The sequence below is a fragment of the Solanum verrucosum genome, unplaced genomic scaffold, assembly GCF_900185275.1.
Source record: "Solanum verrucosum unplaced genomic scaffold, falcon-dt-bn FXZP01000261.1, whole genome shotgun sequence".
Lineage (NCBI taxonomy): Eukaryota > Viridiplantae > Streptophyta > Magnoliopsida > Solanales > Solanaceae > Solanum > Solanum verrucosum.
This window is the reverse complement of record NW_026019969.1, coordinates 3,222,470-3,235,251: the sequence shown is the minus strand read 5'-3', so window position 1 is coordinate 3,235,251 and position 12,782 is coordinate 3,222,470. Positions and strand designations below refer to the sequence as shown.

The following is a 12,782-nucleotide window of genomic DNA, read 5'->3' as shown; positions in this document are numbered from 1 at the left end:
AAAATTAAAATTAGCGAGTTTGAGAAGCAAAAGACAACCCAAAATAGAAGTATGTGTACTAATGAACCCACATAATCCACCTACTAACAACTCTTCCATTTACCTAATACTCTACACAAAACCAAATTAAGATATTCAAATGAAACACACAAAAAAATATTTTAACTAAAACAAGGACAATTAGATAATTATAATTTTCATGTCCTAAAGCTAAAAAAATAAATAAACTAAAGTAGATCCATTAAAATTAACAAATCATATGAAGAAATACTTTAGCATTATAGAAGAGAGAAGGATTATTTTTTTTATTAGCTCATGTTTGGTAGTAGATGAGAGAAAGTGGACGGAAAAAGCGATTTCTCATTTCTCTGTGTTTTCCTTTCTCTCCCATATGTGAAGTATATCGGGTCATTTCTCTTCTCCGCTCATCGGCTCCTCCGTGAACTGCCGTCGTGCCGACTTAAGGACGCATTTTTTTCCGATGAGATTTTCACTGCAAACATCAATTGAGGCTTTCGATTTTCATCATAGCACACGAGAACCGTAGATTTTGACCTCAGAAACCCTAACAATCAGGTTGGTTTTCTTCTTTTTTTTGTTCCTTTTATTTTGCGTTCGTGTCCGTGTTTTGGTAGGTGGAACGCCTAAAGCTAATCTCTGGTTCGTCAATTTTAACTGTTTTGGTGGCATTTTTCTTTTCTGGGATCAATTTTGGTAGTTTTGATCTAGAGAGTGATGTGCTGTTTGCATTTCGTTATGATTTAGTGAATGCTTTCATAAATATGCAGGTTTTGATGTTGTGAGACTACAGTTAGTTTTTGGCTTGACAATTTTAGTCGATTGGGTCGTTGTTTTCTTGATGAATTCTGCTTATTCTGATCTGGAGAGTGTGGTTTTATTGTTTTGCTTTGTTATCATGTAATGATTTAGTGATTTTCCCCCAATGTATTCACCATTTTTAAATTATCATGATGCAGGTTTGGTGTTTCTGCTGGATGTGAATTTTAGGCTTTGAATTAGCTATTTTCTGGATCTTGATACACTAGCACTATAGCTACCCGTTATTGTTCAGTTGTATTCTCTCTCTTTTGCTCAGCCAGCAGAAATATGCAGAAGGGTGGGAATCTTGTTAAAAATAATTCTTTGAAAATTACAACTCAGCAGTCTCTTCGACGTCTCGGTTTGTGTTCCCAGATTACAGCTGGGCAGCATTCATCTCCGGTTGTTTTCCCTGAAAAACGGAGCAAAGGAAGGAGTCTGACACGTGGAGAACTTAGTCTGAGTAATAATGATCCTAAGAAAGAGAAGAATGAGGAGCATAGGATTGACATTGGGGATGAGCAGTCTGACCTGCTTGGATATGAAGTATTTTCTGGAAAGCTGGTTTCAGACAAGGGAAAGGCACATAAAAATTTGGAGTTAGAAGCCTCAAAGGAGGTTACTAGCCAGAATGCTGTTGAAGCCAAACTTACGAGCAAGGCTATGATTTGGGGTTCTAGTATGCTGCATCTAGAGGATGTTATTTCGGTAAGGTTCTTTAAGGGATTATGGGTTTTGTCAGAATTTGTATCACTTCCATTTGAGTTTTGCTAAGCAGTAGGTTCTGCACGTACCACAGGTATCACACTGTCCTGGACTCCGGCATTTCACCATCCATTCATATCCTCTGAGAAGAGGTTCCGGTGCTCTTTCTTGTTTTTTAAAAAATCGAAGAAGTCAGAAGGACTTTCGCTTCTTAGCTTCTTCATCCGAGGAAGCACTTCAATGGGTAAATGCATTTGCAGATCAACAGTGTTATGTGAATTTATTGCCTCATCCTCTGGCTTCATCAAAGAAGCAGGCTTCTGATTTGGGTACTAATGAATTTCCTCCTGAGTCATATGTACGATGTAAAAATCCTCCTAAAATGCTTGTCATTTTAAACCCAAGGTCTGGCCGTGGTCGTTCAAGTAAAGTATTCCATCGCGAGGTTGAACCTATATTCAAGGTATGCTCTAGAACTGTAATAGCTTGTTGTCTATCTGGCAATTTTCTTTGCTCCTTTAATTGCACGACAATAATTTTTTTGAAAAGGTAAGCTAAATGCATAATAAATTGTATAGTGGTTTTGGATGTAAATGAAATAAATTGTCTCTCTAATTGCATTTTCTCTTAGCACCAACCATCCTTTTCCCTTGAAAGGGGTGCTTGTTCATTGCGATATGCAGGCTATATGATATCTCCCTACATTACTAATGGTCATTATTACTTGCTTTCCAGTGTTTATCCAATTACATAGTTGCTCCTTTGCTCGTCCACAAGTTTTTTATGTTTTCTCCCGTCCCCAACTGTCAAACTTGCAAAATACAATTATACATAACAACTATGCCTCATCCCAAGTTAATTGGGGTTGGCAAAACTTACAACATGTCTGGGAAAGACAAATACAGATTTTACGTGTCCAAAAAAACATTAATATATGCAAAATTTTGGTTTGATGACCGTGGTGTTTAGGCCAACTTTCACGCACCTCGATTAATTCCACGTGATACTTGCTACCTCCCACCAACAACAAGGTACCATGTAACTCTGTCCACCAAGGCTAGGATAGATGAGAAGAATCGCTTAGTGATTTTTGTCTCTGCTGGGTTTGAACTTGAGATCTCATGGCTCTCAGCCACTTCATGAGCCACTAGCCACAACCTTGGGTGCTATTAATCTATGCAAATATTGTCATCTGAATAACTATTCTTCTTGATAATTGTCATCAAATATTTCTTAACAAATCACATCTTCTCAATTATGAAATGCAGTCTCAATTTACAAAATCATGTGCCTTTTCCAAGTTCAGTTTGCTTCTTTTTCCTTTTTTATGTGGAATCGATTCGTTTGTGATTGATGCTGTTGTATGTCCAAAAAGAGAAGAACCGTTGCAAAAAAACTTTTAGATGGTTTTTGCTGGATTTATAGGTTTCAAGGTGTTCAAATAAAGTTTTTTTTTTCAGAATAAGCACTATAAAATATGCTCTTAAGGAAGAATCTTTCATGTGTAATCTGTCGTGCGAGTCAATTGTGGATATTACCAATTGATTTCATGAGGTGCAGATTGAGAAAGTTCTGTTTTAGTCACGTATGCCTTCTGTTGTGCATCCTTGAGATTCTCATTTTTCAGAATTTCTTTTTGGTGGTCCTCCGATCCAGCAAATCATCTCAGACTGGATGTCCTTGTTCGTTCTTGTTGACTCAAGTTTTAGCTCTGTTTCTATTGAATTAACAGCTTGCTGGGTTTAAGTTGGAAGTAGTCAAAACCACATCTGCAGGTCATGCCAGGAAACTTGCAAGCACAGTAGACTTCAGCACATGTCCTGATGGTATTTCTTTCAATGCTTTATAACTTTTCTGTTATTCAGTTTTAGATGTCTTAGATTATCTTCATCATTGTTTTTCTTATGTTCTCTGATTTGCAAATGTTCAGGTATTATATGTGTTGGAGGTGATGGAATAGTGAATGAGGTTAGTTATGTCTCTCTTTCTCAAATTTCGCAAGTGACAAGTGTGTATGGTTGAATGTTTACTTATATAGTTCAATGGGTCTCATTTCTTGCATCAATAAGCCAGTTGCTAAGCTAATAAAGGTTTTTCGAGTAGCACTAAATTGAGTGAGCTGTCGTGGCATAATTTAGGTGTGCATAGAGTTACTTGATTCGCTACACTTCTTTCGCTTTAGGATAGAAGCAGCCTTTGTGAAAGTGTAATTTCCTTTACCTTGTAAAACAAATTGTAAGGTCTGTCAATTATGGCCATATGCTTTTCTGTGAAGATAGTGCTGCATTTATTAAGTATGGGGATTGTATGTATCGAGTATATCAGTTTCACCTGAGCGGCCAATCTTGTTAAAGGCTATGCAAAAAGGTTAAAGAACATGAAAGGTTGATACGACCCCTAATTTTTGAAATTCAGCAAAAATAATCAACCTTTGAGGCCTCTCCGATGGAATTTCACTTCTTTTTGTTTTTTGGTCAAGCAAGTAATAGTCATTGACAAAAGGGAGAAGATCCTTTATACAAGAAGTATAGAGTGAACAAAGCCTATATAAAGGGGTTTCTCTCCATGGAATCTGACCAATCATCTTTAACAAGCTGGAACATCATTTGTGATCTAAAAGATATACACAGTTTGATGAGTCCTAGGTTCTTTTTGTTTTTGCATCTTCCTTTAGCTTTCATGCCGAGGAAATAGGTGAAGATAACCCTTTACAATTTAAATAGAAGAACTGACCCTGCAAAGATCTAGTATAATTGTATAAAGGACATAAAATTAAAAACAAATTTGAGAAGGGCTACAAAACCATTGACCTCTTTCCTGCCTTTTGCAATCTCATTTCTACCTTTCTTTTTGTTACAATCAGCCTCTTTTTTATTTTATACTTTCTTGAGCTTCTTAGTCATTACTTGAGCCAAGGGTCTTTTGGAAACAACCACTCTACCTCCACGAGGTAGGGGTAAGGTCTGCAAATACTCTAACCTCCCCAGACTCCACTTGTGGGATTACACTAGGTATGCTGTTGTTGAGCTTTTTAGTCTCCCTATATATAGCTTTTGATTTTGTGTTAAAATAGAATTCTCACATTTTCTGAGCTATGGCCTTAATACAACTATTGCTATTGTTTCTTGACAGTGTTGATGATAATAAGGTGACTTTTACAGTTTTACTATTGTTTCTTGAAAATTTCTGAAATGCTAACTTGGTTATTCTGAACCAAGAAGTGAACTGTACCAATATCTGTTGGTTGATATTTGAAATATGTGCTCAGAGTTAATTAATATTTCTTACTTCGCCTAGAAAAATATGTTAAACTTGCTTAATGTAGCTTTTCTGATTCAGGTTTTAAACGGGTTACTCACTAGGGATAACCAGAAAGAAGCAATTTCGGTTCCAATTGGAATCATTCCTGCTGGTTCTGATAATTCTTTGGTCTGGACCGTGCTTGGAGTTAGAGATCCAGTGTCAGCTGCCATAGCAATTGTCAAGGTATGTTTTATCTTTCTTCAATGCGTCTTCATGCTAATTATAGATTTCAACTTGGTGGATAGTTGAAAATATACATTTCCTTTCCTAAAGAAAATATTTGAAAGAACTTTGATTTGATTTCTTTGAGCTACACATATATAATATTGTTACCATTCAAAAAAAAAAAAAGAATAAGAAAAGAGAACTTTGATTTAGATGATCTGTTCAGACTGTGGACAAGCACTATTTAGTAATCTGATACCGATGGATCACGGTCTTGACTCATAGATAGGACGGTTAAATTATGTTTATAATGATGTCTCATAAACATAAATGAATGAGTATAGTGATCACTGACATCATGCTTGATGGAGACTTGTCTAGTGACCTTTTCTAAATAGATACTTCCTGGACCTTGGCTAGTGTTCTACCCTGTGATACCTTTTCTCGTCTTTTGTCTCTTTGCAAAAGCTAGGTATCACAGAATAGGTATAAGACTGAGTCTCGATGTTTATTGTTGGAGTTTATTTACAGTGATGATGCATGGAAGATGTTATGAACATCACATGGAAGTACAACTAAGTTTTGCTAGTTAATTTTTTTGATGTGGTCGAGATTTTATTAAATGGTACAGGAAAAGAAACAAAAACAACATAAAACAAAAAGCAGCCTACCACACTCTTCTTCGTAGCATATCCAATAAATCCATATACCCGTTAAAAATATCTATTAAACTACCTTCAAACCAGAAGTACAAAAAAACAGATAAACTTATAAAAAATTATAAGTTAAACACATTAAGTAACAACACCAAAAACGATATCTGTGCACTTCACTCTCTGTAGCTTGTAAACATCTATCCTTAATTCTAGAAATGTGAGTTCTCTGCCCTTCAAAGCAAGCTTTGTTCCTCTCCAGCCATATTGTCCATAATATGCACAATGGAAATAGTTTTCTATATCTGCTTTTATCTCTTTTGGTGTCACCTGTTGTTGCCAACCTTCCAGCAAACCTTTCACTTTCTGAGGCATGACTTTAGTTGAAAGTCCCATACTACTGTTTGTTTTCAGTTGCAAACTTGAGTTGGAAGTGGTGATGGATTTTGTGACCATCTTATGTATCTTGTAATTAATATGGTTGGAAGTTTAGGTCTTTAGGATGGAAGCAAAAACTTCATAATAATAGTCAGGTAGTGCGTTTTTTTGAAATTGGTAAATTGTATTCATCAGCATTAAGGGTATGCTGGCCACCTCCAAAAGTGAGCAATTACAAGCTTCCTATCAAATCTACAATCTGATCTACATCTTCTATACAAAGTAGACACCAAAGAAGTAGAGCTTCAATACTATTCCATTTTACTTTATGTATGGAATTGGACCTATCTTTAAAGCATCTCCCATTTCTTTCCTTCCATATTGACCACCATATACATGATGGTGTTAATCTCCACCATCTCTTTTGACTTTTACTTCCTCCCCTCCTAATCCAGCAACTCAAAAGATCCGATGCGTGCTCTGGCATTGTCCAGCTAGTGCTTGTAATGTTGAGGAAAAGGTTCCATAGCTGAGTTAATGAGCACTGCTTTGAATTTGCTTAGCATACAATGGACTACCATTGCCGCTCGGATGGGCTCTTAGTAGGAAGGAGAAATATGGATGGGAAGTGGTCCCTCTAGCTCCTATGTGGACAAGCTGGAGGGAAAATTATAGGAAGATTTTGAAGGGGTGGAAAACACTTCTGTACAAATTAGGGAGTCCCAGTTCAAATGTATATTTTTGGTGCACCTATGAGAATCCATCTAGCAGTAGATGATTGGATGCTATTTGTAGAGAATCACACTTTTGCTTAGATTTTCTACTTTGTTAATACTACTTGTTCCACAAAAAATTCCTTAACAATAGAATTATTACTTCATAACTATAGATAACTTTCTCAAAGCTAAGAACAGCTTTTATTTGGTCAGGTAGTTTCTTTTAGAAGACTGGTTCTATTCGTCTGCTCTAGATCTATTGTCTTTCCCAGGTTTATCGTTTTGTCTTCTCAGGATTTTAAAATCTTTGATATTTTCTGTTCTCTGTGTGGTTTCTTTTAATACTTTCTTTTATTTTTTCTGTGGGTTAAGTAGAGAAAGACCCTCCTCTAACACTATCACTCAGAGGCATTTATTTCACGAGTGGAACTTGAATAAATCTAATATAAAGTTGAAGTTCCAGTATTTTCCATTAAAAAGACGTATGAATAGAAAATCAGATATCTGAAATATTGTTCAAAATATTTCATTACTGTTGCTAGGTTATCTATTCCTCATATGTAGTGTCGATTTCTTGTTTTCAGGGAGGGCTTACACCTACCGATGTTTTTGCTGTTGAATGGGTTCAAAGTGGTAGAATTCACTTTGGATCGACTGTCACCTACTTTGGCTTTGTAAGCGATGGTAATTTAGTTCATTTTTTTTCCCTAGCAATTATTAATGTTTATGCCTTACAATAACTCTTGTTATTTAGATTAATCATGTCATTTGAACACTTTTGTCGATGTTACCTACACGAATGCAGATGCTTGAGTAGCGTAAGATAAGGAGTCAGATACGTAAGAGGAAATATTTTGGAAAAGTAGGGGACACGTCGCCCCAAAACGTGATTTTTTAAAATTGGTGAACCTTAGAACATGGTAATTGCTAGAACAGGTCACCCCAGAACGTCGTTCCAGCTTCTAACAAGGGTTTCTTTCGTTATATGGCTTATGGTTACCTCTTGTAGAGCAATGAGTTAGTCGTAAAGACTAATGTGAGTTATATTGGAACATTTCTTCCATGGTCTTGGACTGCCATGGTTCCTTCGTCTTGGATCTTTGGGACCCACCAGATTTAATGATTCTGAATGTCGGGACCATGGAGGCTGTTAGAATATGAATAGGTTTATACAATCCTATTAGAATAGGAATAGGTTTATACAATCCTATTAGAATAGGAATAGGTTTATACAATCCTATTAGAATAGGAATATGAATAGAAATAGAAATAAGAATACTACTCCTACTTGGTAAAGGATTGTATTCTAGGGTCTATAAATAGGGTCTCAATGTAATAATGTAGACACAACAACAATTCAATAATATTCTTTTCCTATATTTCTCACATGGTATCAAAGCCTCTACGATTTTGATAGAAAATCAAAGAGCTTCCGCTGCCGGCGGGTGGCACCCATATATGCTGCCCGTTGGCCAATGATTATGTTAGCAAAAGTTGGGTCACCATGCATCATTCTAGTGACTACTTTCTTATATCTAATTTGTGTAGCACCGTGCCATCATTCCGGTGACTGCTTTTTCATATATAATTTGTGTAGCACCGTGCCATCCTTCCGGTGACTACATTTTTTTGCATATCTGATTTGCGTAGCACCGTGCATCTCTCCGGACTACTTTTCATATTTAATTTGTGTAGTACCGTGGATTTTTTCGAACTATTTCTCATATCTGAGTAGCATAAATGTGTCTTTTCAGTGACTCCTCAGATTTGATTTGCATAGTTCCATTCGTCTTACCGGTGACTCCTTAAATCTGATTTGCATAGGGTTGTGCCATCACTCCAACCCTACCCGTATTATTTTTCTTTTTCAGTAGGGTCGTGCCATCATTCCGACCCTACCCATATTATTTCTCTTTTTCAATGGGGTCGTTCCATCAATTCGAACTATCCTATATCTATCCTATATAATTTCTATTTTCTAGTTGCGTCGTGACATCATTCCGACCCTACCCATATAATTTTATTTCTTAGATTGTGACCACTTTTACTCATCAAATCTAATACTCCGGCATATGAGCATGTTTTGGGCAGTTTTTCGGTGACTTGTTTAATATCGATTGTCTATTGATTCCAACATGAACCATGTACTTTATACTAGATTTTGAGTACTTACAATGTTCGTTGCATTGTGAAGAAGTCTATATGGAGCAACCACCTAATTTTGTTGCTCGGGGGGAGTTTAGTAGCCTTGTATGTTGATTACGTAAGTCACTACGTAAGTCACTCTATGGTCTGAAACAGTCTTTGCAAGCTTGGTTTGGGAAGTTCCAACACTGTGTTTTATCAGCATTATGCAGCAAATTCAGTATTTCATGAGAAGATCAAGCACATTGAAATTTATTGTCAATTTTGTGAAGTCGCGTGATCAACTCGCAGATGTCTCACCAAGCCCCTCATCGGTCCTCGTGTTAATTACATTTGTAACAAGCTAGGTACATGAATTGTATGCACTAGCTTGAGGGGGAGTGTTAGAATATGAATAGGTTTATACAATCCTATTAGAATAGGAATAGGAATAGAAATAGAAATAGAAATAGGAATACTAAATAGTATCCTACTTGGTAAAGGATTGTATTCTAGGGTCTATAAATAGGGTCTCAATGTAATAATGTAGACACAACAACAATTCAATAATATTCTTTTCCTATATTTCTCACAGAGGCCAGGGTATGGGGAGTACTTTGTGTTGTCTTAGGGTATAGGACAAATTAGTGGTAATAGCTCGTGGATGGCCTGTTGATTGTGTTGAAATGGAAGATTTACGTGTAACTAGGAGGAAAATTGGGTCATGTAACATAATAAGCAAGATGTTATGCTTTACATACCTGATTTACTTACATTGTTAGAAACCTTATGGGGTTCAAGTGTTACGAGTTGACTTAGCAACTCTAGAGATAGCATTTGAGCCTATTGTACCAGGGTCTGCTTTGTCATATTCTGCTAACTTGTCTCATCAGTATGCTTATTATTTTTTCCAAGGGAAATGGCATTATCGATTAGAACTAGTAGATTTGTTAGGATCTCTGTAAGTAGCTTTCTCCTACTCTTTTTTTTTTTTTGGCTTCTTTGTGATGGTCTCCAGCATATCCTTAATGCTGAGGAATACAACGTTACCAATTTCAAAAAAAAAAAAAGGTTCGATTATCGAATGCAAAAATGCTAGTGGAGGCTATTGCCGTAAAGCTTTTTAATGCTTGCGACTCAAAATTCATGTTTCTCAGCATATGATTTTTTTCCTTACATAAGATGCATATGCACTTGGGATATCCAGCATGACATTGCTTATGGATGTCAGTCTGCACCAACTTGATGCCTTTATATAGCTGCTGCGCAGATTGTGGATGACGCCAAGGATTTAAGATTAATTAATTTTGAGAATATAGAAGGTTGGTTTGATGATTGAAAAGGTTGGCATGTCGGCACCTGGGCTTTGGTCTAGTGGTGAGAGCGCAACACGTTATGTGTGGGTTAGGTGCATGTCACAGGTTTGAAACTTGTTGCAAACAAAGCTTGGTATTTAAGTGGATAAGGTTAAAGAGAACCCCTTTATCCCCCGAATTTCGAACCATGAGCCACTGGTCTTTGAGGATTTCTCGATCATTAAAAAAAGAAAATAAATAAAAGGTTGACCCTTCGGGGGTGGCCCAGTGGTTTGGGCTTGGGACTTCCATGTTGGAGATCTCAAGTTTGAAACCCCTTGCCAGCGAAAGCAAGGGGTTTGCGTTCTGGGTCGAGCTCGCCTCACCGGGCTTGCCTAGTGCGGGTTACTTCTCCTATGTGGTTTGCGAGCTATTGCATAGGAACGGGGGTTTAACCCTGTGCGCACCCAAAGGGTAGCGGCTGCGGGTTTCCCTTGTCATAAAAATAAATAAATAAAATAAATAAAAGGTTGACATATCTGTATGAATTCTCTACTTTCCATTGTTGTTGGCTGTATCACTAGTCTTTCACATGGATATTTAGTATTTACCACTTGATATTTTTGTCTGAATTGCATATTATTTTCCGATAGTTGACTTCAATTATCTATTGTAGTGCTGGAACTATCCGAGAAATACCAGAAGCGGTTTGGTCCGTTACGCTACTTTGTCGCTGGGTTCCTCAAATTCATGTGCTTACCAAAGTACAATTTTGAAGTGGAGTATCTTCCTGCACTGAAAGAAGCAACTGGAGAAGGAAAAGCTTCAGTCATTGATATGTCTGAATTGTATACAGATATTATGAGAAGGTCAAGCAAGGAAGGGCTTCCCAGAGCCTCAAGCTTATCAAGTATTGATTCAATAATGACCCCAAGTAGAATGTCTGGAGCAGACTTGGATACTACATGTAGTAGCACTGAGCCATCAGAATATGTGCGAGCAATTGATGCAAAATCTAAGCGCTTGTCAGCTGGACGGAGTGGCAACACAACTTCTGAACCGGAAGTTATCCATCCTCAGGTTCCACATTCAGTAACACCGAATTGGCCCAGGACTAGGTCCAAATCAAAAGCAGATAAAGGGTGGGCTGGGTTGACTGCTGCAAATGACCCCACTAGATCTTCTTGGGCAAATACAACTACAAATGATAAAGAGGATATCTCATCAACAATGTCAGACCCCGGCCCAATTTGGGATGCAGAACCAAGATGGGACACAGAACCTCATTGGAATATAGAAAATCCTATTGAATTGCCTGGACCAGCAGAAGATACTGAAGATGTTGTTCGGAAAGATATTGTCCAGAAGGCTGCTGAAGAATGGGTGTCTACAAAAGGTCAATTTCTTGGTGTCCTGGTCTGCAATCATTCATGCAAAACTGTTCAAAGCTTAAGTTCACAGGTTGTGGCCCCAAAAGCAGAACCTGATGACAACACGTTAGATCTGTTGTTGGTTCATGGAAGTGGAAGACTGAAGCTTATAAGGTTCTTCTTGCTTCTGCAAATGGGCCGACACCTTTCCCTCCCGTACGTTGAGTATGTCAAGGTAAAGCAGCAGCAGCCGTATTTTAGATGCTTTTACCCATTTTTCCCACCAAGGCAGAGAGTTTTTTTTAGAGCATTAATACAAGTTTCCTTGTCTTGGATGGAGGCCATTACTGTATGGATATTTTCAAAAAGTCAGTCTACTTTGCAAAGATAAACTGCACCGAGAACCACAGAGTATCAGTTTAGAGTTAACCCATTTTCAAAAAAAGAAAATCTGGTTTATAAATTTTAATGTGGTTTTGTTGGTTGGTGCTCATTGAAATCAAATTAAGCGTTTTTTTCTATGAAATGCAGGTTAAGGCAGTAAAGGTTAAGCCTGGGAAGCACTCTAACAGTAGCTGTGGTATTGATGGTGAACTTTTCCCAGTAAATGAGCAAGTGATTTCGTCCTTGCTTCCAGAACAGTGCAGGCTTATTGGTCGCGCCCCAGGTAATTGCAAGTGATTGATGGAGTCCTTGTATATCTTCAATAGGTCTCTCTTCCTTCCGGCTACAACATTCAGCTCTTTATTCGTCATTGAGGTCCTTGTAAATTTTGTCAATGTTGCTTTCATTTTTCAAATTATATGTCAGCTTATATCTTAACATGTACCCTTTGCCGTAACTTGTATTTTTTGCCTTTTGAGTTGGCTTGCTATGAATATTGGCCATGTTTCTTGTAATGGTTTGACAAAGCGTGTAAATTATTGCTTTTCTATTGTTGAGGAAAGAAAATTTTATTTATCCAGCAGTTTCTCCTCTCTCCACCTTCATTGCCACATAAACCCTAGTACCAGCTGGAAATGGACAAAAGAAAGGCCTTAGTAAGGGGTGTGCATCTAGCAATGATGAGTTCCTTGGCCTTGTTTAATAATTTGTTGAGCTTCTCTTTCCTTTCCTTGTGGTCATTTAAGGCCATTTTAGTTGTAGTGGGAAGCTTTGGAAAATAAGTTTGATTATAAAGATGATGGAATGGTCTGGGAGACCCTGTACTTGTTCCGGTATGTCATCTTGGTCATTATACTTCACGAAGTTTCA

General features: G+C 37.4%; 1 protein-coding gene across 1 annotated transcript; it reads left to right on the top strand.

Annotated features, from left to right (window-relative positions):
* The first annotated feature begins 234 nt into the window (after positions 1 to 234).
* Positions 235 to 12,492, top strand: LOC125815270 (sphingoid long-chain bases kinase 1). Its single transcript, XM_049494709.1, has 9 exons — positions 235 to 576; positions 978 to 1,527; positions 1,619 to 1,987; positions 3,257 to 3,350; positions 3,455 to 3,492; positions 4,864 to 5,010; positions 7,324 to 7,423; positions 10,835 to 11,763; positions 12,060 to 12,492. Exons 2-9 carry the CDS (start codon positions 1,108 to 1,110, stop codon positions 12,207 to 12,209), a joined length of 2,247 nt encoding a protein of 748 aa, XP_049350666.1. The 5' UTR covers positions 235 to 576; positions 978 to 1,107; the 3' UTR covers positions 12,210 to 12,492.
* Positions 12,493 to 12,782: the final 290 nt, after the last annotated feature.